This window comes from Colletotrichum graminicola, assembly GCF_000149035.1.
Source record: "Colletotrichum graminicola M1.001 genomic scaffold supercont1.58, whole genome shotgun sequence".
In the NCBI taxonomy this organism is placed as follows: domain Eukaryota; kingdom Fungi; phylum Ascomycota; class Sordariomycetes; order Glomerellales; family Glomerellaceae; genus Colletotrichum; species Colletotrichum graminicola.
In genome coordinates this window covers 30,589-56,781 of record NW_007361062.1, presented here as the reverse complement: position 1 = coordinate 56,781, position 26,193 = coordinate 30,589, and the positions used below count along the sequence as shown (strand labels likewise).

The window sequence follows — 26,193 nt, the reverse complement described above, 5'->3', positions numbered from 1 at the left end:
TCACAGTGACACTTCATTTGAAGCATTCAGGAGCCGGATTGTTCGACGATTCCATCAGTCACACCGCAGTGAGACGGAGACGCAGACACAGATAGGCATGACTTGGGTGTCTTCTCTACAGTCGTCTCAACGAACCATTGTTATTGCTCATCCTCCACTTCTGCCCAACTCAGCGTCACCGGAGGTTGCATATTTAACCATGTTTAGATGTTCCGACACGGCTGGGCGATACGAGTTTTGTAGCCGCTTCAAATGTTGGTAATATAGCATTTCATTGGACTTGAGGGACTAAATATATCTAGGCCCTTATCATGCCGCAACGCCTTGTAATAACTGTTTACCCTCGCAGATTAAAGAAAGAAAAAACAAGGGATATCATCTGGCTCTGGCGTGTAGCCATGAACCCTAAACACCTCGCTGATAAAACACTTGGTATAATTACACGCTTGTGCTGTTTTTTTTCGAACATGCACCTGTCACTGGAGAACGATACCCGCCTCTCGGAATTTCTCTTCTCAGCCAACACAACTTTAATCCCATACTCCTGCATCCATCATCCTTTCAAAGTTCAAGCCGCTGGAAAACCCGCCGCCCAGACCCTGGCTCTGTTGCTGCTGTTGTCGCTGTCGTCTCTCGGTTGCTTTTTGCTCCTCCTCCTTGGTCCTCGCAAGATCAGCCTCGATGTCGAACATCCCGATAAACTCATTAACGTCACGCAGAATGTCGGCAACGTCATCCGATGCCGACTCTTGGGTCTCGGCGTTCGCCGCTAAGGGTGTTTCGCCACGGCACGTGGTTGCTTCAGGGGCCGGAGGTGCTCTTAAAGAGTCTGCTGCGACAAAGGCCTCCGCCATGGCCATGGGTGCCGGACTTTCCAGAAATTGCTGGGACGCGGACGGCAGGAGATGATGGTGAAGCTTCCTGCGTCGTGAAACAGCCTTGAAATGATTCTGAAAAACCTTCAGGCACTGATCGTCGTCGCCGGTTGATACGTCAGCCGCTGCTGTCTCTGGTGGAGGAGAGGAGGCTCTAGGGCCTGTTGGAGTTTGAGGGCACCGGTCCTCTCCGCTGTCGTTTTCGTCGGGCATCGGTGCCCACCTGACTCGTTTACAAGGCCTTGGCGAATTTCCCCAGGGGTTATCCGTCGTCGCGGCGATGAGGTTTTGAGTGCTGGGTAGGTGACCGTCACTCAAGCGGATCTTTTTGGACCGGCGGTGAGGTTTCTCTGGTGAAGGAGACATGAATTTCGCAAAAGACTTGATGCAAAGGGTCGGTCCAGGAGAGCTTGGACTGGCGATATCGGCGACGGCAGCAGCATGTTGAGTATCGGGAGCACGATCGGCAACAAGCGCATCGGAATCCACAGAGACTGGAGGTGCAAGCGGAGATGGCGAAACCGGTGTTGCGGCGGCAAAAACATTACACAGTAAAGCTGCTTGCGCGGTCTGACGAATTCTCTCAGGACTCGCAGTCCAAGGGCTCTGACAGCTGGGGTCTACAAAGTTCCCATGGCCGTCTTCGAGGGGTAGTTGTTGCTGCTGAGGCAGAGCCATAGCTGGCACATCTGCCTTCCATGGACTCTGTTGGGAGGCCGGTATCGCGGGACTATCTCCTTCGCCAATGATCTTCTCGATTCTCGAGTTGTCGCGAATACATGACGTCCCAGCCTCTGATTGAGGATTGAGATACATGCACCCTGATGCAGGTTCCCTTTCCACTTCAGCCGTCAATGGTGTTGTTGGAGGGTCATGGGTTGGAGCTCCTCCGCTGATAGAGGCTTCAACGCTGCCCAAGTGTTGCTGACCCTCGTCAGACCTACAGATAGAACTGCTTACGGTGAACTGGCTCGGCTTCGACCAAGGACTTTGGGGGAAGGTCTGCGACATAGTGCCATGCTGTGAGATTGAAGGTGGAGGCGCGGGCTGGGTTGCCATCGGAAGTCGACTGGTTGGTGTTGGTGGTAACAAAGTGCGGCCGACATCGTTGATTGGTTCGTTGTTCTGCTCTTCCTGAGAGACAGAGTGGGCAACAATAGTTGATCCTTGGTCTGATTCCTCAGTCCTCACTTCGGCGACATCCTGCTTAGTTGGACTCGGTTGGGTGAGTTCCGGTTGCTTAAGCCCTCTGATGGGCGTATGGTTTGTAGCAACCAAGGTATCTTCGGTGTAGCCAGTAGCCGATTTTCCACTTGAATGTTCTGACTGCGGTCGGTCGTTTCCCACTTCACCTTCCGTCGCTTGCTCCACAACTAGCCCCATGTTTTCCTTTGGGGACCCTCGGTGGTGTTCATTGCTCTTCGCAATCGATTCGGGAATAGTCGCTTTGGTGTCATCTGCCATACATGTGTCCCCGTCCAGGTCAAGTAGCTCGGCGTGAGAGCCCGTCTCAGAGGAAGCCGTGGAAGCCAGTGAAGAAACCCGTCCAACGGATATTCTTGGTGTAGGGCTCAGTTGCATAATGCCTGGAGCATGTGTCCGGGGTCTTGCGCGGAACAAAAAGCTTTCATCTTGCTGAGTCTCGAACTCGTCACCACCACGGGTTTCTTGTTTAATTATGTCCGCACCACTGCTTCGAGGTCTGGATTCGATCGTGGCTTTTCCCGGCGTTGTCGTTGGCTTTCTAGAAGACTCCGGAGTCTGGAAGGGCGTACTCAGAGGCGCTGGCTTCTCTGGAGAAGAATGCCGTTTATCGCAAGTCTGTGACGACAACCGTTGCGAAGATCGAGCTGTGGCTGCAAGCGATGCTTTGTACGGTGACGATGAGCTGGCTTCGGGGCTCTCCAAGCTTTTCCTACCGGCTTCCGCGGCCACGACGGTATCTTGTTGCTTTTGACGAGATGGCGTTCTCGGGCCGGACGGTTCTCGATGTAGGCTTGGTGTCTTACGTTGGGGCTTGACAGAAGGCTGTTCCAGATCGTGCACCCTGCCAGCCTTTCGACGTTTGTTGTCATCTCTTTTGAGCCACTCCGACCCTGCTGGGCGACGTTTGCGTTGAGACCGATGTTGAGATTGCGAAAGCGAGGCATCAAATGACCAGGCAGGTTCCTCCGTTCTGCTTGCCGATTCGGCGGTACTCCTCCATGATTCGACTCTTTGGAGGTCCTCTTCTTCCATGAAGGGATGTGGGGTAATATCAACTTGGTCAAGGCTTCGCGGACTTGGCAAGTGGCAAGATGTTGGGCTTCCACCGGTCTGCGTTTCGATGATTTCGGGTTCAGGATCTGAGGTGATTTCTAACAGATGCCCAGGCGCAGCCTTTTTGGCGGATGCTACTGGCGCCGTTTTCCTTCTGGATTGCCATGGATTGACCCAACCTTTGGCGTCGGGGCCTTCAAAAGGCCCTCTGAGAACCGTTGTGAGCAAGACTGGTGTATGGCCTTGCAGAAACCGAACGGCGGCGTTCTCGTATCGGGATTTCCTCTCCTCGGGGTTGTCATAGTGTTCGTCGTCGGAGCCCGCATACAGGACTTCGGTTTCGTCATGAGGTGCTTTGCAGTATATGGGTTCGTCGTCCAAGCACCGGACTCTCCAGCCTTCCTCGAGATCCATTGTTGCGGTATGTGATGGGTACTTCTGGCATGAAGGTCATTTACTGCGTTGACGAAACGAAATGAAACAGAGGCGAGAGACGCTGTAGCGCTGCGGTCGCACTGGCGCCGGGAGTTAACCCGGGTTGTGGTCGGCGGTCGTTGCGAAAGCGGAAGTCCCTAGCCTACCAAACTGAACTGTACAAACAACATAGTCGTTGAGAGGTGAACAAAGAGGAACGATGCCTTCCGAAATTTGGTGGGTCGCGGACCTGTGCACGTTCACCCGGCGACGCGATGGAGCGCGCGTCTAGATCTGGGGCCGCACGTGAGATCGCGTTTAAGTGGTTTTCGTCTAGTGCGTGGAGATTGCACGTGACTGATAAAATGGAATGCACTGAGCAAATATGCATATGAAGTGAGAACCCCCCACTCCCCGATACAGTGATAGGCGCTAATCGGGCGATCGGGGAATTTTGGGTCACGGTCATGGCCTGGCCGGATCTTAGTGTGGCCTGTGGCGGTTGACACAGCAACATGGTGCCTGCCAATCAGCATAACACTGAATTGGGGTATGTTTATTCTGGGAAACAGCCCTGGACAAGTGCGATTGTCATAACGCGATCGCGTTCCCCACGAAACAATACCACCGCCTTCGTTTTCACCCTCACATCACAACTAACTAACCCTCACCGCTGGCAGCGAAGGTAACAGAGGCGCATTCGCCAGCAGCCTCTTCTTCGTTTTTAATAGCTCATCAACACATTGCATTTTATCTTACCCTCTTGCATTTTCAACCCTGCGACCTTGCAGTGCAACTGCTCCCGTAAACACAACTCAATCGCGACAACAAACACCCCGCAAACCGCGACTTCGTTCCCCGGACCATCTACCACCTGCTCGATGGACTGTTTATAGTCCAGGATACCCCTAAATCTCGATCGCATCGGCCACAGCAATATGGCTCATGCCTGGCTCGATTCCTTGTCGGAGGATTGGCCGTCACAAGCCGGCTCTGAGACTTCTCCGTCCTCCCAGCTGCCGCCTTTGAAACCGACCGAGAACAACAAAACTCCAAACGCAAAGGGACCCGGCAGTCGCATACCGCTCCCCGTCAGTAGGGTACGATCTTCGAGTGCTGCCGGAACCAGCGACAAGAGCCCCGGCGTTCTGAGCGAACGGAGTTTCAACAATATCAACCTTCCTCTCTCCCAACGGCGCCCCTCGAAGCTGTCACGCGAGATCAAACCCGACGCGCAATCGCGGCAAACCAGTCGCGCTCTCTCGGCATCTACAAACGGCTCTGTGGTCCATAATACGGTACACCGCAAGTCTTTCAAGTCATCGCCATTGAGGGGTTCCGCCGACACCCCAGAATGGAAACGCAGACTAGTCTATGGAGACATAGGCTACGGCGAACAGAGAGATCTCTTCTGTTCAGCGGCCGCCGGTCTTGAGAATATGTTCAAGCCGCCCTCCCCTCACCCCGACAGCACCTTGGCTGATCAGAGCGTGCGACAAAATACCACCATGCCCTCAAGCCCTCCGTTCTTCCGGCTCCAGGATCTGGACACAGACAAGGACGACGACGAGTCGGATGGGAGAAGCCAGATGGACCCGAGCCCGAGCCCGAGCCCTAGGATTCGCCCGCCTCACATCATCCTCAAGCCATCGACTGACGACTCCATCCAACGGAGCAAGTTGACCGAATCCAGTCCGCAACGTGACAGCTACACTGAAGAACCGAGCCTCGCGACCTCCGCGTCTGGCCTGGCACCGCCAAACGACGCGTCACGGAAGACCAGTGGGCAAAGCGTCATTCGGAATGAAGATTTTAGTCCCATTGTTCTTACGCTCTCACGCCAAAAGGAGAATGAAGGAAACACCAATCCTGCGCCAGCCGGGCTTCCCGTCGACCAGCTTCAAGAGCGGCTCGAGAAACTACGAATCGACCAGATGCTGCTAGACTCGCAAGGCGAGCTCAGGTTTGACGCAGATGGTACCCTCGACGATGCCGAAAGCGACAGGATAGAGACAACCGAGGAGTATGCAAGACGTGGAGGCTTCCTCAACATACGTCGTGGAGGTACATCCGGTGACGGGTCCTTCAGATACCGGGGGTTGAGTCCAGGAATGGGCGTCGATACATCGGAGATGCTCCCCGAAGAGTCCCTTCAGGCTAGCACCCCCAAGCAGTTCCCGAGCGTCAGAACACCTGGCCGCCCGCGATTAGAAACTCAAAGTCCTCTGCCTCTGCGCGCACCAAAGCCCAGCCCCGAAAAGCCCGGAACATCTGGAACTAGCAGCACGAGCCCCCTGAAGCTCTTTGGGCCCTACGACACGTTCACGAATCAGACGCTTCTGCGACGCATCAGCCAATTTGAGGAACAAATGTCGGCATCCTCACGTCAGTCCCTCAGTGGCGAGTTCTTAAAGCAGGGTGGAAGACGACGACCCCATACCGCTCCAGGGGATTACTTGTCCGCTCCAGCACAGCAAACGGCTACAAGCTCTCGTTCTATCAGTCAATTTGGGGCTGGTGACCTCGAGGGCTATCGATTTAACCAAGACCTCTCCATCCGGCTCGAGGAGGAATCTCATTTTTACGAAGATAAGGAAGAATCAGAACACGCACCCAACCATGATGATGATGATGGTGATGGTCGTGAAGGATCTGTTCTGCGATTTGATCTCGTTCCTGGCTCACCGATACCGGATGAAGCGTCAATGTTCGTTCCTCGAAAACGTGCAAAGTCAGGAACCACAACGGCTTCGTCTTCAAAACATACACCTTCAACCAGCGAAGGAAGCGTACCGAAAGTCCAGTTTGCTGGATCCGCCGCGTTCATGCTAGGAACACCCCAGAGACGTGATACGGGCTCGGAAGGGAAGCGACCCCGCACCTCACCATCCAAAGATCCAACACCCAAGCGCAGGAGGACGCTCCACAAGTCCGACATTGCGTATGGGCGCGAGGAGAGCTATGCACTCCTGGATACTGTTCAAGAAACCCATGCTTTGATGCAGAGCATGATGGGCAAAAAACGCAAGGATGCCCGCCCAGGGAGTTTACAACAAAGAGCCCACCCCGCCGTCCTTGCCACACGCCATATCCTTCGGCCACGGACGCCAACCCCAAGTTCGAGATCCTCGCTTCAACCAGGAGAGTTTCCCTTTGAGGACGATTTGCTTGACGATCAGCTGGATGAGCAGCCCCAACGGCGGACTCCTCACCGTGGATCTCAATTCACATCAAGTGCGAATGATCGTAGTGCGACCATTGACTCAGATCGCAAGCCCTCTATCAGGACCCAAGATTTTCTGGATGAGGCGGGCAAGATCATGGCCATGATCCGAAATGGAGCCAAAGCTCCGAGTGGCTTGACGAGTGTGGAGGAATCTGATGCGGAATACGGCGAGCCAAGCCCAGCTATCGACGAAGACTTGTACGATGACTCAACCAGGGAGCCACTCTCCCGGCCTCCAAGCCGAGAAGGAAAACCAGTGCAAAGAGCGCCACAACGACAGGACAACCCAGAGATCCTCGACTACCTCAAGAAGTACCAAGAGCTCAGTGATATGGGAGACGTCATTACATCATCGCTGAGGTCTATGAGTGAGGCACAGGACGCCATGCGAGCTGCACAGGAGGTCGAGCGTCAACTTGAAGAGAGGAGCCGTGACAGGAACAGCCATGTTGATCTTCAATACCTCGGAGGAGACGAGACTATTAGCGACCCTCCCAATATCCGCATCAGCGCGAACCCGAACAGGCCACGAGTCGATGCTGATGGCTTCCGCGACTTTGGGACCCACTCGTCTGCTGCGTCTACCACCCACACCATGCACACGACTTCGTCTCGAGGTTCAGAGTCGCGAAAAACCATCGCGCCGCAAAGTGTTTCGCATTTGATACCAGATCAGGTTGGCAGCATGTATCTTGATCGTCAACAAAACATATGGATCAAGCGCAAGGGCGGAAGCATTCGACCTAGAAGCTCGCATGTTATCCCATCTGAGGACAGCGAAGATGATCCATTTGCAAGCATTCCCGACCTGTCCGTCGACATCACGAAGGAGATGCAGCATTTGCGACTGGTGACGGCACAAAAAGAGGCAGAGGAGCGAGAAGCGAACATGACACAGTCACCCAGGAGCTCTCTAAATACGCCTAGGAGCGCATCTGGAAGGGGCTTTGTGACGTTGTCACCCGATGCAGCGCTACCCCAAGATATCGGGTTGCAAGCAAGGACAGAGTTCAGAAAGCTCGGGACCAAAGCAGCAAGCGATGGAGACGTGGAGCATGAGATACAGCTCGACGAGGATCGCGTCATTGACTCGTCCCCCTCCCGCAGGCGGATGACCATATCGTTCTCTTCGCCGATCGCCTCCATCATCCAAGACGTCGCCGCCGAAGACATCGATAGTCTCGAAGACGATGAGGGTAGCTTCATGGACCCAGAGTTCGTCCAGGAAGAATCCAAGCGAAGCAAGTACCAGAGCCTGACGAAAGCCGCACGACGAAACCTGTTGCAGCCACGCCCACGTACTGCCCCGGCTCGTGGCCCATCGAGGCAATTTTCGTTGCGTGGTCAATCCTTCGTTCCGCGCCCCGTTTCCCGAATCGACGAACGAGACGAGGATAGTGTGGTAGGGGGCAATGCCGATGAACGACAAATCAGTATTTTGGCCGATAATAGTGCCCTCAGCCACGTGTCTCGAGACAAGCAAGACAAGAGCTTGAGCTTCATCATCAAAACTCCGGGCAAGACAAGAAGGGGCGGTCTTTACCCAGACGCAGGCGCATTCATCGCCCACAACGTCGGCAACCTGTCGCTCAGCCCGATGTCCGATTTTACCATGAACCACCACGAGAAGTCATTCGGCTTCGAAGTCAGCTACGTTGTCGACAATCAACGTCTTGTCACTGGCGATGGCTCTAAAAAGGTTCTGTCCATGACAGTACGGGATCTCGTGGACCGTTTGACGGAGATTGAACCGTTTGAGCCATACTGGGAGGACTTCACGGAACTCGACATGAGTGAAAAGCGGCTATCGAGCCTCCACATGTTGGACGAGTTTTGCGGGCGATTGGTGAGCCTCGATGCGTCAAACAACGCTCTTTGCCACCTGGATGGAGTACCTGCCTCAGTGAGGCAGCTCAAGATGACGCATAACATGTTGACGGAGCTGACGTCGTGGGATCACCTCGCCAACTTGCAATACGTTGACATCTCCAACAATGATCTGTCCAGTCTTTCGGCCCTAAAGAACCTTGTCCATCTTCGCAGCTTGCGAGCTGACAACAACAAGCTCACCTCGCTCGACGGCTTTGATCAGCACGATGCGCTTCTGACGCTCCGGGCGCGCAACAACCTGATCGAGGTGGCTGATTTCGAAGGAACCAAGCTTCATCGATTGACGGAGCTGGATCTGGTTGGAAACAAGGTGACGGAGATCCGAAATGCCGGACAGCTTTCATCTTTGCAGACGCTCAAACTCTCCAAGAACCGCTTGGAAAGCTTCACCGCCGAAGATGCGCAAGGGCTGGACGGACTGCGGTATCTTGACCTCAGCGACAATGACATTGTTGACCTGGACATTAGTCGCTTGTCAGCCGTCCGCCTGCTCCACGCGGACAGGAACCGCATCAACAAGATTACCGGATTCACCAAGGCCCGGCACTTGGATAGTCTTTCATTGAGGGAGCAGGGCGGCGATGGTCAACTTGACCTTTCCTTCCTTTCCTCGGCTTACGAGGTGCGGAAACTGTTTCTGTCCGGCAACTACGTTGGCACGTTTGAGCCCAAGGTCGATTTCCTCAACCTACAACTGCTCGAACTGGCCAACTGTGGACTAAGGTGCTTGCCGGAAGGAGTCGGACAGCTGATGCCAAACTTGCGGTCGCTGAACCTCAATTTCAACGCGGTCTCGGACCTCTCACCCATTCGATTCATTCCCCGGCTCAAGAAGCTGCTTGTGGCCGGAAACCGGCTGTCGGACGCAACGACAGTGACGGAGCTTTTGACGGACTTCCCGCACCTGACGCAATTGGACTTGCGGGACAATCCGATTACCCAGGGCTTTTACCCACCAGTGCACGTTATGATATCAGCGGACCGAGGCCATGTCGCCGACCCGTTCACTCTGCCCGAGGCCGACCCGGAGAGGGACGCGGTGTTTGCCAGGCGGCTGGATGAGACGACCCGCCTTCGGCGCCGACTGTACCAGGTTGTTTTCGTGGGATGCTGCAAGAAGCTGAAGCTTTTGGATGGACTGCCCGTCAAGCGGCAGCATATGCTTGTACGCGACCCATCATTTCAGGCGTTGGTGAAAGAGGGGCTTTTGCCCAGCGACGTTGCCCAGGTCCCGACTTCTTGTCCATCGGAGAGGCCGGCCGAGACCCCGGTCCGGACTCCGGTTGCGCCACGAGCACCAGCTCCAGTCTCGGCCCAGGCGGACGAGAGTAGCCGATGGAACGCAGAAGACAGCTTCGCTTAATGTGGCGGCATTGTAACAACAGCGGAGGGCAAAAGCAACAAGAAGGCGTTTGCAGCGCAGCACTGGGTTTTTGTATTTTTCTTTTTTTTTTCATATTGGACATTTTTGTTCTTCTTTCGGGGTAAGGGGTGGCGTCTTGGTAATGATTAAGGGAAAAAGGGAAGCCGGTATTATTAATGATGACACGAAGGCAGCATTGTACGAATACAAGCAGTAGAGAGCATTGGTTCAGGAAGATGCTAGAGAATACAGACTGTGTATATGCGATGACGCGTTGATTCAGATCACCATCGATGTCGCTGTCGAAGTGGATATGAATGGGAGACCATATACCGGCCGTGATCCGAGTGCTCGGATGTTGGGTGACCCACTCCGTTTCTTCACTGCCGAGCCGAGGCCCCCATCCGGTAGGATCAGGTCCCACAGCCTGGGTGGTAGATAGACTCTGGGAGAAAATGGCGAGGCGACAACGGTCTCGTGTTCTATTGTCAGGGGACCACACGAATCGGTAAGCCTAAGTCCTTGTGTGTGTGTGTGTGTGTGTGTGTGTGTGTGTGTGTGTGCGTGCCTGAGTGTGTCCTGAATCGCCGCCTCATGCCCGGCAAAATTCTTTCGGTTTCAAGGGGAGATTGTCTCTCAACGCAGCATCCTCCCCCCCTCCCCCTGATGACATAGTGATCCTCTACGGACAAGGCGATGCGGACGTCTCCAGGCCGGCTCGTTCTGGCAAAAGGCCAATTTTCTTGAAAGAGTTGGAAACGGCATCGCGCGGCGGGGCGTTGCGGTTGAAATAGGCAATGCGCCCCCCCTGAGGTAATCTCAGGGCGGCCACTCATACGCCTGCATATCCCGCGTGGCGGACATACGGCGATCGGAGCCCAATGCCACGGTAGAAAACAGGATAAAATAAAAATGAGATGGGATGCACAAATTGGGCGAGTGCATGCCCGACGTCCATCGGCAACCCGCACGCAAAAAGTAGATCATCTACGGGGGGGGGAGGCTTTACGTTCTCGGGGTCAACCCATCCACCCCCCTCATCCATTCATCCATCCGTCCGTCCATTCCTTGGACGAGACTGAGATGTCTTGTGGCGTGCGAGATCCAGGGATGGGATGAAAAGGCACAACAGACAGCACATCAGACAGATTGCGTGAAGCGTCCGTCACGGTAGGCGCGCTGAGTGGAGGGGATTGCCTGCATCCCCGAGGCGTTTGGAGGGAGGGCGGGGTCGGAACCTCGTGAGCTCTCTTACTGTTGTTTTATTCTCTCCATTCTTCCATCAAGGTTGAGCCTGGTAATGAGATGTGTATTATTAGGCGTTTTGGGGCCCAAAAAACCAATCGTTCTGTTCTCTCTCTCCCTCTCTCTTGGGTTCTTTGGTGGGAACTGGGCGAGTGGAAGAGAAGGTTGAAGAAAGGAAGAAGGAATTCCCTTGGAGACAGGGCGGCAGGGGTACGAAGGGGATAGGGCTTACCTAGGTACTTAACTGAGTAAGCTAGCGTCATTGGGCTCTAAGATAGATGGCTACCTAGGTACTACTAGTGTTAGCACAAGTATGTAGAGTGAAAGGGGGGCGGCATGCCATGGGATGTGCACAGTATGCTATGGTATGCGTGCACCCTTTTGTTATGCGAATGCAAACGCGATGAGTTGTAGCCGGGACGATGAAACTGGATATCCATCCCCTGCACTGTGACCTCCTTTTTCTCTTGTCTTCTCTTCTCTCGCAGACGTGACGTGTTCCTGTTGACGTTTGGCTCATGTGGGCGCTTGCTACAGCAACTAGATAGGTATCCATACCCAGAAACCTAATGTACGGATACATGTTTACGTTTGATAACGTTCCCCGAAGGTAGTAATGTAAGTTTGTTGATGTGCATGCATAGTGTACATGGTAAGGCACTGATGGGCGAGGGTTCTCTTCCCCCCCCCCCTGGAAGAGAATCGTCGAACTGGGCTGGAAGTGGATTTGGCAGTGAGCTGGCCCGTCGGTACGTACCTGGGGATGCGCTAAGGTGGTGAGATTGGTGGTAATTTGAGCTGCTGGATGTACTCGTACCTGCGGCGATGGATGGAATCTGGATAGAAGCTGTGGGTAATGTCCCCCCCCCTTTCCTCATTCACCCTCGTCCACCACCGGCGGTACGGACGCCGCCCAACAGCTAGGTAGATATGTATGTACATGACCACCTACTTATCCAGCCAAGGTACTTTACCTACCTACACGTATCCACCTGTCTAGGTACCTATTCGCCTGACCCACCCAGGCTTCGCCAGAGCAACCCAGAAAACACAGCGCAGCACGGCACCGGCAGCACCCCAGAGAAACTGCGAGACCGAATCCCCCCCTCCCCCTTGTCACATCTGATGCTGCTCTGGGATTAGATTGCATAATGATATCGTGGCGCCCGCCCACACACTTTTGGTCTACACCTCCCAATTCCGACCTCGACAATACAGCGCCTTCATTCTTCGCTTCCCTCTCCGCCTTTTCTTTTCTGCGCTACGCTTCATTTTCTTTCGACACAACTTCACACTTACTTCTCCTCTTTTCCCACCCTTCAGCATCGTCTCCTGCGACCTTTGCCAAAGTCTAAACCGTATCCTCGCCACCCGACACATACGACATATAGCAGCGTAACCTGCAGCGAATCTGCAGTGACACACCCCCTGCTGCCTTTTGTCGTAAACCATGACGTTTGGCGACATCATCGCCCGCCAACGATGGACTCCGAGCCGCCTTCCCTCCCTCTCGAGCGCTCCGTCTCCCAGCATAGCGCAGCGTCCATAAGGAGCACTCGCTCCTCTGCTCTTCGAGTCAAACGATCCAAGCTGACCTCACAACCCTCGAGCTCCGCAAGCTCCATCGCTGCCTCCGAGGATAAGTCCCTGACGAGCTTCCCCTCCATTCCTCCCGACTCCCCCACGCCCGAACACGCATTTCCCCCGGTCTCGCCCACCACTTCGCTCCCGGAACCTGAGCCCCCCGCTACTGTTCGCAAGATCTCCGACACCAGGCACAGTCCCATCTCTCTGCTGGGCGGCTTGGCCGGCGGCCCCTCTGCCGAGCACACCGCCCGCGACGCCCTGTTCGAGGATTCGCCCATCTCGACCCACAAGATTCCCGGCGCCCTCCACCATGCCGACGATGAGCACATCGGCCGCCTGATCGCCAGACACGGCGCCGTCGCACTCGTCAGGCAGGTTGCTACCGATTTGGCCCAGCGCGATGCCCAGATCGCCCAGCTGCGGAGGAAGGCCGATGAAAGAGAGAGGGCTCTGCGCAAGATCATACTGGAATGCGGACTCTCTAACCTCGAACTAGAGACGAGGCTGAGGGCCGTTGAAAGCGAGGTCAAGACGACCCGCCCGGGTAACCGCCGAAACGAGAGCGGCCTCTCTGACCTCATGAGCGATGCCATGCAGGACACCGTCATCTACAATGTCTTTGGACAAACCGAGGTCAGCGATGCCACCATCCGCGCCAGCAACCTGGCCACGTCCTCGAACCCCGACGGCAGGGGAACTGCGAGGGGCTGGAAGGATTACCTGTGGGGCGGGTCGAGCAGGAAGGGCAGCGTGCCCAGCAGCGTCAACGGCGACGACTTGAGGCCCGCCACCTTCCTAAGGACACAGTCAAGCGCCGACAAGAGACCTGGCCTCCAAGACGATCTCTTCAGCCCGCCTGGCGAAGGTCTGTTTCCCGACAGCGTCCCGCCGAGAACGCCGAGTCGAGCATCCAGCATCCAGTCCGGCCCCCCTGGTTCACGCAAGCCATCAACTTCAGTTGCAGCCAGTCTCATGAGGCTGGTGGCAGGCGGTGCCATCAACACGCGCGAGAGCGGCTCCAACCGCGGAAGGTCCAATAGCGCCACCCATCCGCAGCCGACCGCGCGGGCGTCCTCGACCTCGAGTGCCAAGACCACACAATCAAGCAGAGCAGTCTCGACTCAGGGCGGTCCCAAGGCCCTAATGGCCATGCGCAGGACGGGTACCAACCTCAATTCTCTCCAGCCCGCCACCGCCACTAGGACACAGCCGCAAGAAAGATGGGACGCAATGTTGAGCCCGACGGCTACCACGGCCAATCGACAAGAAAGCTACGGTCCCGTCGAGATGGACGCGATTCTCCCTCCCGAGACTCAGCCTCCAACCCTGACACACATTTACAATAACTACATCGGCAGCGAGTACCTCACCGACCGCTTCGGCTTCATCTACGACCAGCGTAGGAAGAAGAGGCAGCGCGAGGCTGCGCAGATGGCGCACCACTTGAAGCAGGGAAGCCGCGCCGAGATGCTCTCCAACGGACGGTCCGATCTGTCCTCGCCCATGATCGAAGAAGAGGAGGTTTCGAGCCCCTTGAGTGGCGAAGACGGACCAGACAGCCCGTCGTCGGCGGAGGAACGCGCAGGCGAGGGGGGGAGGTCCAAGAAGTGGCAAGATTACCTCAAGCTAGCAACATTCCCCACCGAGCTCTTGTCTCACACCCCCGCCCTCAGCGCGCCGTCTCTTGAAGTGCTAGAAGGCGGCGAGCTGGGGACGAAGTCGCCCGGTCTCATCACTGCCGACGAGCGGGGCTTCGTTCCCATTGCGAGCACGACTACGTCCGTCATCGACAGCGATGCGACCCCTCCTGTTGAGACGGATGCGGCAGGAGGAACGGTGGTCAGGGACGACACGGAGCCGGTGAAGCTTCTTCTCCAGCACATGGGCGACCTGCACGATTCCTTGCAGAGAGTAAAGGCCGCTCGCTGGAACGAGTTCTTGCGCAAAGTGAGGGCCGAGAGGAAGCGAGACGGTGAGGCCGCAGCGGCAGCCGCAGCCGCCCTTGCCGAGGCTCGTTACGAGCGCCCGACAGTGAATCTGCCTGAAGCTGCCTTTGCCGACGGCGAACTGATTGGCATCACTGGCCTCGGAATCAAGGGCAAAGTTGGACGCGCCAAGAGAACCGAGCTAAGGAACCTGGTTCTCGGTGGAATCCCGGTCAACTTGCGTGCAAAAGTCTGGTCGGAGTGCTCAGGTGCAAACACGCTGCGCGTTCCTGGATACTACCAGGACATCATCGCGCGGTCCGACAAGGACGACGACCCGACCGCTGTGTCCCAGATCGAGATGGACATCAACCGCACGCTGACGGACAACATCTTTTTCCGAAAAGGACCGGGCGTGTCGAAGCTGAAGGAGGTCCTCAGAGCCTACGCCCGCCGAAACCCAGAGGTCGGCTACTGCCAGGGCATGAATCTCATCGCGGCCAACCTGCTGCTGATCATGCCGTCCGCAGAGGACGCCTTCTGGATTCTGACCAGCATCGTCGAGAACATCTTGCCGTCGGGCTACTACGACCATAGCCTCCTCGCGTCGCGTGCGGACCAGCAAGTCTTGCGCCGGTACGTGGCGGACGTGCTTCCGAAGCTATCGCAGCACCTGGACGACCTCAGCATCGAGCTCGAGGCGCTCACGTTCCAATGGTTTCTGAGCGTCTTCACCGACTGCCTTTGCGCCGAGGCGCTCTTCCGCGTCTGGGACGTGGTGCTATGCATGAACGATGGGAGCACCTTCTTGTTCCAGGTGGCGCTCGCGTTGCTCAAGCTCAACGAGCCGCAGCTCCTGCAGTGCGATACGCCGGCGAGCGTGTACACGTACATCAACCGCCAGATGACCAATCACGCCATCAGTATTGATAACATGATCAAGGCCTCGGATGGCCTGAGGAAGGAGGTCAAGCGCGAGGACGTCGAGGCGCGCCGGGACAAGGCCATCCAGACGGAGAAGGACGCTGCGAGGCGGAGAGAGGAGATGAACGCGGCGAAAAAGACCGGCAAGGTTAATGGCAACGGCAACGGTAACGGGCATGACAGCGGACACGAGGAGAGCGAGGCAGCAACGCCGGGGTTGGATCTACGAGACCCGATGCCGATGGAGCAAGAAGAGCAGACGTGAAGGAGTCGGTTGGCAAGAGACAGGCAACGGTCCGCGGACAGGTGAAGAAGGGAAGGCGATGATGCATTTCAGGTGTTTTGAATGGATGTCCATGATACCCCCTCTGTCCGATTGGGAAAGGCACACAAGAATAGCGTCTTTTTGTTGTTAATCATACAATACACAAATAATCCTTTTCATTTTCAAAAAACAAACAAAGTATTTGCAAAAAAGCTGTGAAGCCGTTAGTTAGTATCATATTTGTCAGCGTTTATTTTCAAGCCTGTCTATTGAACCCCGTATGCCATGCACGCTTACTACCCATGCCATCCATCTCTTTCCGCTGAAGTCGTCTCGTCGTACATGTACACATTGGGTGCCTAGGTTACGTTGTTTTTTCTTTACAACTTGGCCTTGCCGGCCTTCCACTCGGCGGCGAACTTGTTGCCGGCGGCGACGCGCTGCTTCTCGAGCTCCTCCCTGTGGTCCCAGATCTTTTCGATGGACTCGTAGTTCTCCTTGTTGAGGAGGTAGGCGCTCTCCTTCCACATCTCGGCCTTGAGGACGGCGTAGACGCCGGACTTGGCGCGCTCGGTGAGCCTGCGGTCGGCGATGAGCTTGAGGGCGGCGTCGAGGCCGCCGAGGGCGTCGACGAGGCCGGCTTCGAGGGCGGCGGGGCCGGGGAAGCGCTTGGCCTCGAGGACGATTTCCTGGTAGAGGCGCGGGGTGGCGCACTTGATGCGGAAGATGGCGGCCATGGGGGGCTTGAGCGGAGCGCCGAAGTCGAGCTCGTTCATGCAGAGGAAGCCCTTTTGGGGGTTCATGACGCGGTAGTCGTGGTGCATGGCGGTCATGAAGCCGCCGGCGAAGGCGTGGCCGGGGATGAGAGCAAGGGTGGGCATGGGGTAGGTGAGGAGGCGGTGGTAGAGGCGGTAGAGGCAGTCGGACCAGAAGCCCGGGGTGGTCATGGCGTGCTCGAGGTCGAGGCCGTTGGAGTAGAACTTGGGGAGGGCCGAGGTGGTGACGAGGACGCCGGCGGGGTGGGCGAACTCGACGAGGTCGAGGGCGGCGAGGAAGGCGCGGCAGAAGGGGGTCGTGAGGCGGTTGTCGGGGGGCGAGGACCAGGTGAGGAGGTAGACGAGGGGCGCCGGGGATGTGCAGACGATGGAGCCGCCGACGTGGGCGCCGTACGGCTCGATGGGGATGGTGAAGAGGGGGTTCTGGGAGGCCATGGCGACGAGAGTGAGAGTGAGAGAGGCGAGGCGAGGTTGGTGGATGTAGTTGCGATGAGAGCACACAGGGGGAAATGGCAGCTCAAAGATGATCCCAACTATCTCCGGGTATCAATAACCCCCGACGCTGTAGATGGGGCTGGGCAAGATGATAGACAGAGTTAGATATCACAGGGACGGGGGAGGTTGATTGACGGGGTCGGCAGAGGTGAGATATCTGGAAGTACAGAGTAGTAATAATCTGACCTCGGCTCGGTAAAGACGGGGGTGGGTTGGTGGTAAAGTTGGGGAAAACATAGGTGTCAGTTCAGCCAGCACAAGGGGTCTCTCTCAGCTTGCAACCGTTCACGTTTCCATATGCACTGGCGCTAAATGTCTAATAAAGGAATAGTGTCTTTAAGAACCCAGTCAGTCAGTTGGCACGTCAGTGGGGAAGGTGATTAATATTTTTGTTCAGAGAGACCATCAAGGCCAGATTGGTTTTCACATGTGAACCATAATGGACCCTCCCCTCATTCTGCCCCCAAAGCGGCGCCAAGCCGATGGTCTCTGATGCACCCCAGACAGACCCGTTGAGCTGTTCGCTTACCTTGGCTGGGTATCACCCTATGTACGTACCTAGGTCCTGTATCACAGTATCAGTGAGGAGGCCCCGCCTTATGTAAGACGACATCCCACTCTAATTCCATCCAATCAGCAGCTATCAATCACAGAGCTACCCTGGCTGCGACATCCCGCCCAATTCGCGCGTCCCCCTGGCTCCAGTGTCAGGTCCAGTGTCATCTCGTCTCAAGTGGGCATTTCTGTCCTCTTAGGAAAGAGGCAGTCAAAGATAGCTAGCTTGGTCTGCCTACAGCACCACGCCAATTCAATTCACTTGCACCACGAACGCAAGCACAAACACGCACAACAAACATCCCCAACCATGGCGGGAAAAGACGAGGACCAAAGGGCCATTGTCTTCTTCCACCCAGACCTCGGCATTGGCGGTGCTGAGCGCCTTGTTGTTGACGCTGCCGTCGGCCTGCAGAACCGCGGCCACAAGGTCGTCATCTTCACCAGCCACTGCGACCGGAGCCACTGCTTCGAGGAGGCTCGCGATGGTACGTACGACCAGAACATATTCCACGCCGCCCCTTCCCCTCCAAAGAGACGACGGGTTCTGTTTTGCTGACCATTGCCCCTCCAGGAACCCTCGACGTCCGCGTCCGCGGCAACTGGCTTGTACCTCCCTCCATCTTCGGCCGCCTGACCATTCTCTGCGCCATCCTGCGCCAGCTCCACCTCATCCTCGAGATCTACGCTACGCGCGAGCTCCAGGCCCTCGACCCCGAGTCCTTCTTCGTCGACCAACTCAGCGCGGGCCTGCCGCTGCTGCAGTACCTCTACTTCAAGGCGCCCATCTTCTTCTATTGCCACTTTCCCGACATGTACCTCGCCCTCGGCCGCGAAAAGTGGTGGAAGCGCCTCTACCGCCTGCCCTTTGACTGGATCGAGGAGTGGAGCATGGGCTTCGCCGACGAGATCGCCGTCAACTCGGGCTTCACAAAGGACGTTGCCACCAAGGCCTGGCCCAAGCTGGCCAAGCGCAAGAACTTCAAGGTTGTCTACCCCTGCGTCAACGTCGCGCCCAACAAGGGCGACATCTCCAAGATGATTGGCGAGGGCAAGGGCGATCAGGACGAAGCCATCTGGACGGACAAGAACATCATCCTCAGCATCAACCGCTTCGAGAGGAAGAAGGACGTCGCGCTCGCCGTCAAGGCGTTCGCCTCGCTTCCCGCGGGCAAGAGGAAGGGCGTGCGCCTCGTCATCGCGGGCGGCTACGACCTCCGCAGCGCCGAGAACTACCAGTACCACAAGGAGCTGGAGCAGCTGGCGGCGTCGTACGGCCTCGAGACCTTCACCGCCAAGAACATCATCACCGCGCTGTCGGCCCCGGCCCACATCCCCGTCCTGTTCCTGCTCTCCATTCCCTCGAGCCTCAAGGACTCGCTCCTCCGGTCGGCCAGGCTCCTGGTCTACACGCCCTCCAACGAACACTTCGGCATCGTGCCCCTCGAGGCCATGCTGGCCGGCGTCCCCGTGCTGGCGGCGAACACGGGCGGGCCGACCGAGACAGTCGTCGACGACGTCACGGGCTGGCTGCGCGAGCCGGACCAGGTCGAGCAGTGGACGGCCGTCATGGACAAGGTGCTCAACAAGATGAGCCGGGCCGAGTTAGAGAAGATGGGCAAGGTCGGCGAGCAGCGTGTGCGCACGGGCTTCGGGCAGGAGAAGATGGCGGAGCGGATCGAGAAGATACAGGACAGCATGGTGGACAGGCAAAGGATGCCGCCTTTGATCAACGCTGTGCTCAACTTCATAGGCGTCGGCCTCATCTTTGCCCTTGGTCTGGTCACGTCGCAGCTATTTGCCAATGCGCGGACGAAAAAGGTCGCCCAGTAACGGAGGCCCCCTTTCCGCCACGATTTCCATGTTGATTTCTTTTGCAAAAAGAAAATGCTGTACGATACCATACCTAGTCACCGTGCAAGTTACATAGACTGACTTGCATTTTTTTTTTTTTTTTGGCAATGAATCGAGAATAATACCCCCCTTAAGTAATATGTTGAAGCAGCAATTCCCCACCCCGCCCCAAGTGTTCCCTTCCCCGTCCGTCCCAGTTGACCCCCACGTAGCGGGGTAAATGAAGGCAGCGTGCGCCCCCCTCGGTCATCGGCTAATTGTCTCACTTTCACTTCCAACCTCGAACCCCAATCCCATCGTAGCTAAAACGTTCCCATACCATGGCATCCGACGCAACACCGGAACCGGCCATGTCCAGTCGCGCCGCGCTCGTCGACTTCTTCTCCCGCAGCCTGACGGCCTTCCAGTCGTCCAGGGACGCTTTCCGCGTCGTATGCACCCTGTCGCGGCGGAGGGGCCACGATGACACCACGGCGGCGACGACGACGACGACGCCGGTACCGCAACCGCCGCGGCGGCGGGTGAGTAGCCTCGTGGTGCTGGACTCGTCGTTCAACCCGCCCACGCTGGCGCACCTTCGGATGGCCGTCTCGGCGGTCCGGGACCTGCGACGCAGCGGCCACGGCGACGCGGGGTCCCGGGAGGAGGCTTCGGCCGTGAGGCTGCTGTTGCTCCTCGCGGTGAATAACGCCGACAAGAAGCCCCAGCCGGCGGCGTTCCCCGTGCGGCTGGGGATGATGCACGCCTTCGCCCAGGACCTGCTGGACGAGCTGCGGGCGGCTGCGCCGTCCCTCGCAAAAGGGGACGGGGAGCCGCAGGAAGAGGAGGACAATGAGATGGAGGTCGACCTGGGGCTGACGATGATGCCGTACTTTCACGACAAGAGCCAGGCCATCTCGGACGCGGGGTTCTACGCCGTGGACGGGGAGGGCCCGGAACAGGTCTACCTCGCGGGGTACGACACGCTGGTCCGCATCTTCAACCCCAAGTACTACAACGCCTCCGCCGCCTTGCCGTCGCCGTCGGGCAGCGGGGATGTGGACGGAGGGGTGGCGCCGATCCGGCGTGCGCTTGACCCGTTCCTCGAGAGGTCCAGGCTGCGGATCACGATGCGGGCAGACGACGAGTGGGGCAGCGAGGCGGACCAGGTCGCGCACCTGGAGAGGCTGCGGAACGGCGGGCTGGAGGAGGTGGGCGGGCGCACGGCGTGGGCGGAGAGGGTCGAGATGGTACGAGGGCTGGGGGAGGTCGTCAGCAGCACGAGGGTCAGGCGGGCCGCGAAGGAGAGGGATGAGGAGGCCCTAGGACGGTTGGTTGGGGCGAGGGTCAAGGAGTGGGTGCTGGGCGAGGGGTTGTATCACGAGGAGTAGATAGATGATGGTGCTGGTTGGTTGTAGCCGGTTTTTTTTTTTTTTTTTTTTTTTTTGTATTCATTCATGGAGGAAGGTAAGGGAGTCCTGGAGTTCGCAATGTGTTTTTTTTCCTTTGCTTTTTTCCCCAAGCCTCGAGTCCAACATGGCCCCTTAGGAGAGGCACGTCGGATTCAGAGAGATGTTTTCGGCAAAGGCCACAGCAGACTAACCCAGTTAATGCCACATGTCAAAGCGAAGTGATTGACTAGCGGCGGCTGCCTCGAAACAGACGGCCCATGGGTAAGAAAACGAACGGTACTTGGCGGGAGGAGACGTTGTTGACCGTTGGGTCAAGATTTCCCGTCGACAAAGGATTCGTTCGACCTGGGACTGGAATACGCGTTGTGCCGAGTCAAGCAAGCAAACAGATGACCACGCCTCACGCCGTACCTCAAGGACGGAAGGGTGGGCAGATCTGGATGAGCAATCGGTGATTCCTCACCCTCGCCATTACCGTCGTCGCCTATAGGACTGGAACATTATTCAGTTCACACCGACGTCGTCGTTTCCCGTCACGGAGCTGTCCATCCAAGCCCTGGGCGGCTTTTCTCCCTTGAATCCTTCATCGTCGATGCCTCGACCCGGGCCCGAAGACAGAAATCTGTAGGTGCAAAGGAGAAGAATTTGCTCCAAAACGGATGCCTGATTCTCCCGTCTCTCCCAAGGCATCTCACTCTTTTCCAACCCGCTCTTTCCTCCATTTCACGATGCAGAGTTTTTCTCGGTAGCCCTCAGGGGTACGTACCCTCTGCCCTTCTTTTTTTCTTCTTCCCTTTTTTCACCGTCCCCAGTTCCCATTGGCTGCCGTCGTTACTGATCCGTCCCCCACCCAGGGACCCACGCCGCCCTCGGCCAGACGTCTATATAAACCGCCCTCCCGGCCGCGTCTCTTAGGATTTTCTCTTCTTCTTTTTTCTTCATGTCGACAATACTTCAGAGAATCATTTCTATAGTATTCGACCCTCTCTTGGTTCCTTAAAGGAGCCACAGATCCCACCCTGGTTGATGATTGATATCCTCGACACCCTAGAGTGAAGAAACTCTGGTTGCCCTCGCATCCCGCGCAAGCGGGACGGCCGTGTCTTCTGGCGCGGCTGTATAGAGGGTGTTTGATGATCTCGTCCCCGTCCGCGGTCTTGCCCTCGTGGCGCGCGGATGGGGTGGGTGTCGAAGGACGTCTGACAGGCTCTGACTTTTTTTTTTTCTTTCTCTTTTTCGTTGCGGCCTGGAGCTTGCTCTGGACGTGAGGAAGATGCGGATTTTCTTTCGTTCTGTTTCTGATGAAACAACCTGCAGTGATTTACTTCACCTTGACTACACTCCGAGATACACCAATGCTCTCCCATGGTCTTTCTCTATTTTGGTTCAAGGAAGATTGATGTTCTTCAGCCCATTACTCACCGCGGCTTCCCACTACACCATGGAGGTCGAGGTCCACAACCGAGGCTAACACCTTATCGTCCAGCAAAAGTATTGGGTCACGTCCATGTTGAGCCTTGCAATTGAAGCGTGCCATTTGATGACCGCCGCCTGGCCGCTTTGCGGTCGCTGCTCACGACTTCCGTTGATTGGAAGCTAGGCACTCAGGTGCGGAGTCAACAAACAAACAAACGGTCTCCCGTCCCACAGAGCCTGGACATGGAATGCTTGCGACGATAGTACCTAGTATAACAATCTATTTTTGTCCAGCCAATCCTAGTCCTGCTTAAACTACGGGTACCAGTCGTCTAAACGACCGCTTTTGATGTCATGGCCTCGCAATCACATTCCTACTGCTGCTCGCTCAGTACGATCTACCTGAAGCGTAGCTCTGCGGCCGAGTGGACTCGTAATACCCATACGCCAAACCACCCCCATCGTGCTCCTCTCTCCTCGGCGGGTTGGATGCGGGAGCGTACGCCTCGTAGGTGCGCGGTGCGTGTGGCATATCTGCGTACGGCTCTGGCACCGGCGGCCCGGTGTATCCCTCGCCGGCGTACCACCCATTCTCGCCCCCGGCCGGGTACGGGGAGCCGAGGTCGGGGTCGCTCGCGGATCTCAGCTGACCCTCGCTCGCGGACCTGAATTGCGCAGCAACGTTGACCGCCTCGCGCGAGAGCTGGCCCCAAGACCCGTGAGGCCTCAAGAGCCCCTGCGCCGGGACGGGCGAGGGCGCTGGCGCGACGGCTTTAGCGGCACTGGTTCCAGGTGCTGTGCCGGGAGGTCTGGGCTCCGCTGCCGACACCTCGTAACAGGCGGCGTGGGCCAAGATGAGGCTGGTGACTTGGATGAGGGTGCAGACGACGCTAAAGAGTGAGGAAAAGGCCCACAGCGCCACAATGGCGGAGACGGCGGCGAAACCGGATATGATGCTCTGGGTGGAGGCGTATCTCCGCACGCCCAGGTCCCGGGCGAGATCGCGGCCGTTGTGCGCCTGGATGAAGAAGCCAATCTTGACGACGGCGAACAGGGCGACGAGGATGAGCCAGTGGTTGGCCAAGAGGTTGCCGACCAGCAGGATGAGGTAGACGTTGCTGTGGCGGGGCAGATTCGTGGCGAGGCGGTCGTGGAGGACGGCCTGGGAGGAGGGCGGGGTGAGGTTCTTTGGGTTGATGAGGTTCGTCACGGGGGTGTCGGGCAGGGGGCCCAGCTCGAAGGACGACGAGGATAGCTGAGGCATAGACTGGAAGGCGTTGAAGGCTGTTTGGATGTTGCTGATCACGGAGGACGGGGAGAAGGTGCTGTTGCCGCGGGCGGTGACGACGGCGGCGGGGTCCGCAGGCGAGGATGACGAGCCGCCACCGCTGCGTCTCTTCTTGGGGTGCATATCGCGGTACTTGGACGGTCTGGCGGAACGGGGGCGGGAGCGGGAGCGGGAGCGGGAGCGAGATCGTGAGCGAGACGGGGCTCTCGACGAGGACGAGGGGGCGTCCGGGGCCCTGGCGGTCGGTCTGCGAGAAAATTCAGCGACATCCCATCTCGACTCTCGAGCGGACGAGGTCGGGTAGCCGTAGGGCTCGCGAGGGGCGAGATAGGCCGTGTCCCTCTGGGATGCCACGTGCTCGTCCGAGTAGGAGGACCTGGCCATCTTATTCGAGGGTGTGTTGAACAATGTCTGGGGGGAAGATGAGACAACGAGTGAAGAGCAAAGAATGTGTGTGTGTGTGTGTGAGAGAGAGAGAGATGAGAACTGCCGGACGATCAAATTCCAAACAATCGCGAGTTGAGTTGGGGAGGTTCAGGTCAGTCACACTCACTCGCTGACCGCCACCCTTCTTATTGTATTTTCAGATGGAAAGAAGAAGAGGGGAAAAGGAAATCTGGCAATTCGGTAATGAGGAAATTGTGTCTCCTGCGATGGTCGGTACGAAGTAAATGTCTGTGGAATGGATAGAATGACAAGGGTGAGAACAGGCAGCTATAGTTGCAGCTGCAGTTGAGCCCGACCCTGGAAGTGATTGGGGGAAGCTCAGCTTCAGTGGATCCGTATCCGGGACCCAGAGCCGGCGACCAAGACCCCCCGGGGGGCCCATCCATCTACACAACAGCTGGCTGACACCTGTTCTCTCTATATCCACGCCCACACAGACGACTTACCGGCGATGCTCTTGTTTTCTCTCTCTCTCCCTCTTTCTGCTTGAGGCTGGAATGAGTTGTGGATGTGGACAAGATAAAGGCCATGTTCGGTGTCTTTGCTCGGCAGTTTCGGACTCTATAAAACCGCCTCGAAACGAAAGTCAAAGCTGCTGCTGCTGCTGCTACGGCGCCGTCGTCGATTCTGCGTCAAAGCTGGGACGGCCCGTTAGCTCCAGGGGCGGGGAGAGGAGGGGGAAGTGCGTCATCACGGGCCTTGGGAGGAATCCAGCAAGGTTTCTGGAAAGCTGCCAGATGTGCATTCCGACCAAATTCAGCACATCAAATCTGTCGAGTATAAACAGAAAACGGCCACGCCGCATAGCTCCCAGTCCCTTGTCCCAGCTAGAAGAGTATTGGTCTTTGTCCGGTGCCGGTCCAGTCATCGATGCAGAGAAGCATGCAACACCCTGGATGGAATGTCAGACACATGCCGCTGTGTCAATAGTAAAAAGTCAAATACAGGATGGCGAAGCCCCACACTCCTTGGTCAAAAGGTCGGGAGATCTGGGACACATGTTTGGCGATGACGAACGGGAAGGTGAGAAGGGTTGGATTGGATGTTTAGAAGCCATGAGTAAGGGAGACTCAGCGTCGAATCATTGTCCGGTTGCCAACGAATATTTGACACAACAACAGGCTCAAGCTAAAGTTCATACTGCCATGGTCTTTTGTCTCAAAGACTTGATAAATGGCCGACCATCTTCCGGCTACGTTCTAGAAAGCCTCTTGCGCTGGCCTCATGTCCAATTCGTGAGTCCACAGCGAACTTGGCTGTTGCGAAAGCCACAGATAGAGTTCGCCAACGTCCTCCGCCCGCATCTTTTTGCCGGTTCTCGTGTCTTGGCCCTCCTCGTCGATGATGCCGCCGTTGGCAATCGCGTGGACCACGTGCACGCCGAACTTGCTGTGCTCCTTCGCGATGGACTGTGCCACCATCCGCGCCGCCGCCCGGGAGGCCCCGTAGGCGGCATACTGCTGGTTCGTGCGCATGGCCCCCAGCGTCCCCGTGAAGATGACGGTGCCCTTCTTGGCCCCGTCCGTGTCGGCGAGGAGCGTCTGCCCGCCGTTCTGGGCGTACATGACCTTCAGGGCCTCCTGCGCGAACACGACGGCGCCGGTGGTGTAGGTGCTCATGCTGTCGTTGAAGGCTTCCGGCGTCTCCTCGAGGAACGGCTTCCTACTCGAGTTCTTGACGTGGTAGATGGCCAGCTTCAGCTTGAGGTCCTTGAAGTCCGGGTGGTCGGCGATCTGCTGGAACGCGCGCCGGAGGTTGTCCGGCTGGGTGTCCGTCGGGAACGGGTGGAGGATGCCGTCTGAAGACTTGCCGAGGTCGGATGCAAGCTTGTGCAGGTTGTCTGGGTTTCTCGCGAGGAGGGCGACTGCGAGGTTGCCATGCTGAGGGCTTGCGAGGATGCGGGCGATGCCTGCGCCGGATGTTGGCCCCGCGCCGATGAGGATTGCAAGTCCTTTGGGTGCCATTCTAGCAGTCTTTCCTGGGGCTGTGAAATGAGGT

The 26,193-nt window shown here is 57.0% G+C and overlaps 8 protein-coding genes across 8 annotated transcripts; 4 read left to right on the top strand and 4 right to left on the bottom strand.

Annotated features, from left to right (window-relative positions):
* Positions 1-530: 530 nt before the first annotated feature.
* On the bottom strand, positions 531-3,548 carry GLRG_10246 (protamine P1; the record flags this gene model as incomplete). Its single annotated transcript, XM_008100931.1, has 1 exon — positions 531-3,548. The coding sequence occupies one exon, from the start codon at positions 3,546-3,548 to the stop codon at positions 531-533; it is 3,018 nt and encodes a 1,005-aa protein (XP_008099122.1).
* A 938-nt stretch (positions 3,549-4,486) lies between these two features.
* Positions 4,487-10,027, top strand: GLRG_10245 (WD repeat domain-containing protein; the record flags this gene model as incomplete). The annotated part of the gene is made up of 1 exon (XM_008100930.1): positions 4,487-10,027. The coding sequence occupies one exon, from the start codon at positions 4,487-4,489 to the stop codon at positions 10,025-10,027; it is 5,541 nt and encodes a 1,846-aa protein (XP_008099121.1).
* A 2,727-nt stretch (positions 10,028-12,754) lies between these two features.
* Positions 12,755-15,973, top strand: GLRG_10244 (TBC domain-containing protein; the record flags this gene model as incomplete). The annotated part of the gene is made up of 1 exon (XM_008100929.1): positions 12,755-15,973. The coding sequence occupies one exon, from the start codon at positions 12,755-12,757 to the stop codon at positions 15,971-15,973; it is 3,219 nt and encodes a 1,072-aa protein (XP_008099120.1).
* A 380-nt stretch (positions 15,974-16,353) lies between these two features.
* On the bottom strand, positions 16,354-17,184 carry GLRG_10243 (enoyl-CoA hydratase/isomerase; the record flags this gene model as incomplete). Its single annotated transcript, XM_008100928.1, has 1 exon — positions 16,354-17,184. One exon carries the CDS (start codon positions 17,182-17,184, stop codon positions 16,354-16,356), a length of 831 nt encoding a protein of 276 aa, XP_008099119.1.
* Positions 17,185-18,109: 925 nt separating this feature from the next.
* Positions 18,110-19,632, top strand: GLRG_10242 (glycosyl transferase group 1; the record flags this gene model as incomplete). The annotated part of the gene is made up of 2 exons (XM_008100927.1): positions 18,110-18,287; positions 18,374-19,632. The coding sequence occupies 2 exons, from the start codon at positions 18,110-18,112 to the stop codon at positions 19,630-19,632; spliced, it is 1,437 nt and encodes a 478-aa protein (XP_008099118.1).
* A 341-nt stretch (positions 19,633-19,973) lies between these two features.
* Positions 19,974-21,023, top strand: GLRG_10241 (cytidylyltransferase; the record flags this gene model as incomplete). Its single annotated transcript, XM_008100926.1, has 1 exon — positions 19,974-21,023. One exon carries the CDS (start codon positions 19,974-19,976, stop codon positions 21,021-21,023), a length of 1,050 nt encoding a protein of 349 aa, XP_008099117.1.
* Positions 21,024-22,848: 1,825 nt separating this feature from the next.
* Positions 22,849-24,132, bottom strand: GLRG_10240 (uncharacterized protein; the record flags this gene model as incomplete). The annotated part of the gene is made up of 1 exon (XM_008100925.1): positions 22,849-24,132. One exon carries the CDS (start codon positions 24,130-24,132, stop codon positions 22,849-22,851), a length of 1,284 nt encoding a protein of 427 aa, XP_008099116.1.
* Positions 24,133-25,394: 1,262 nt separating this feature from the next.
* GLRG_10239 (short-chain dehydrogenase/reductase SDR) lies at positions 25,395-26,159 on the bottom strand (the record flags this gene model as incomplete). Its single annotated transcript, XM_008100924.1, has 1 exon — positions 25,395-26,159. The coding sequence occupies one exon, from the start codon at positions 26,157-26,159 to the stop codon at positions 25,395-25,397; it is 765 nt and encodes a 254-aa protein (XP_008099115.1).
* Positions 26,160-26,193: the final 34 nt, after the last annotated feature.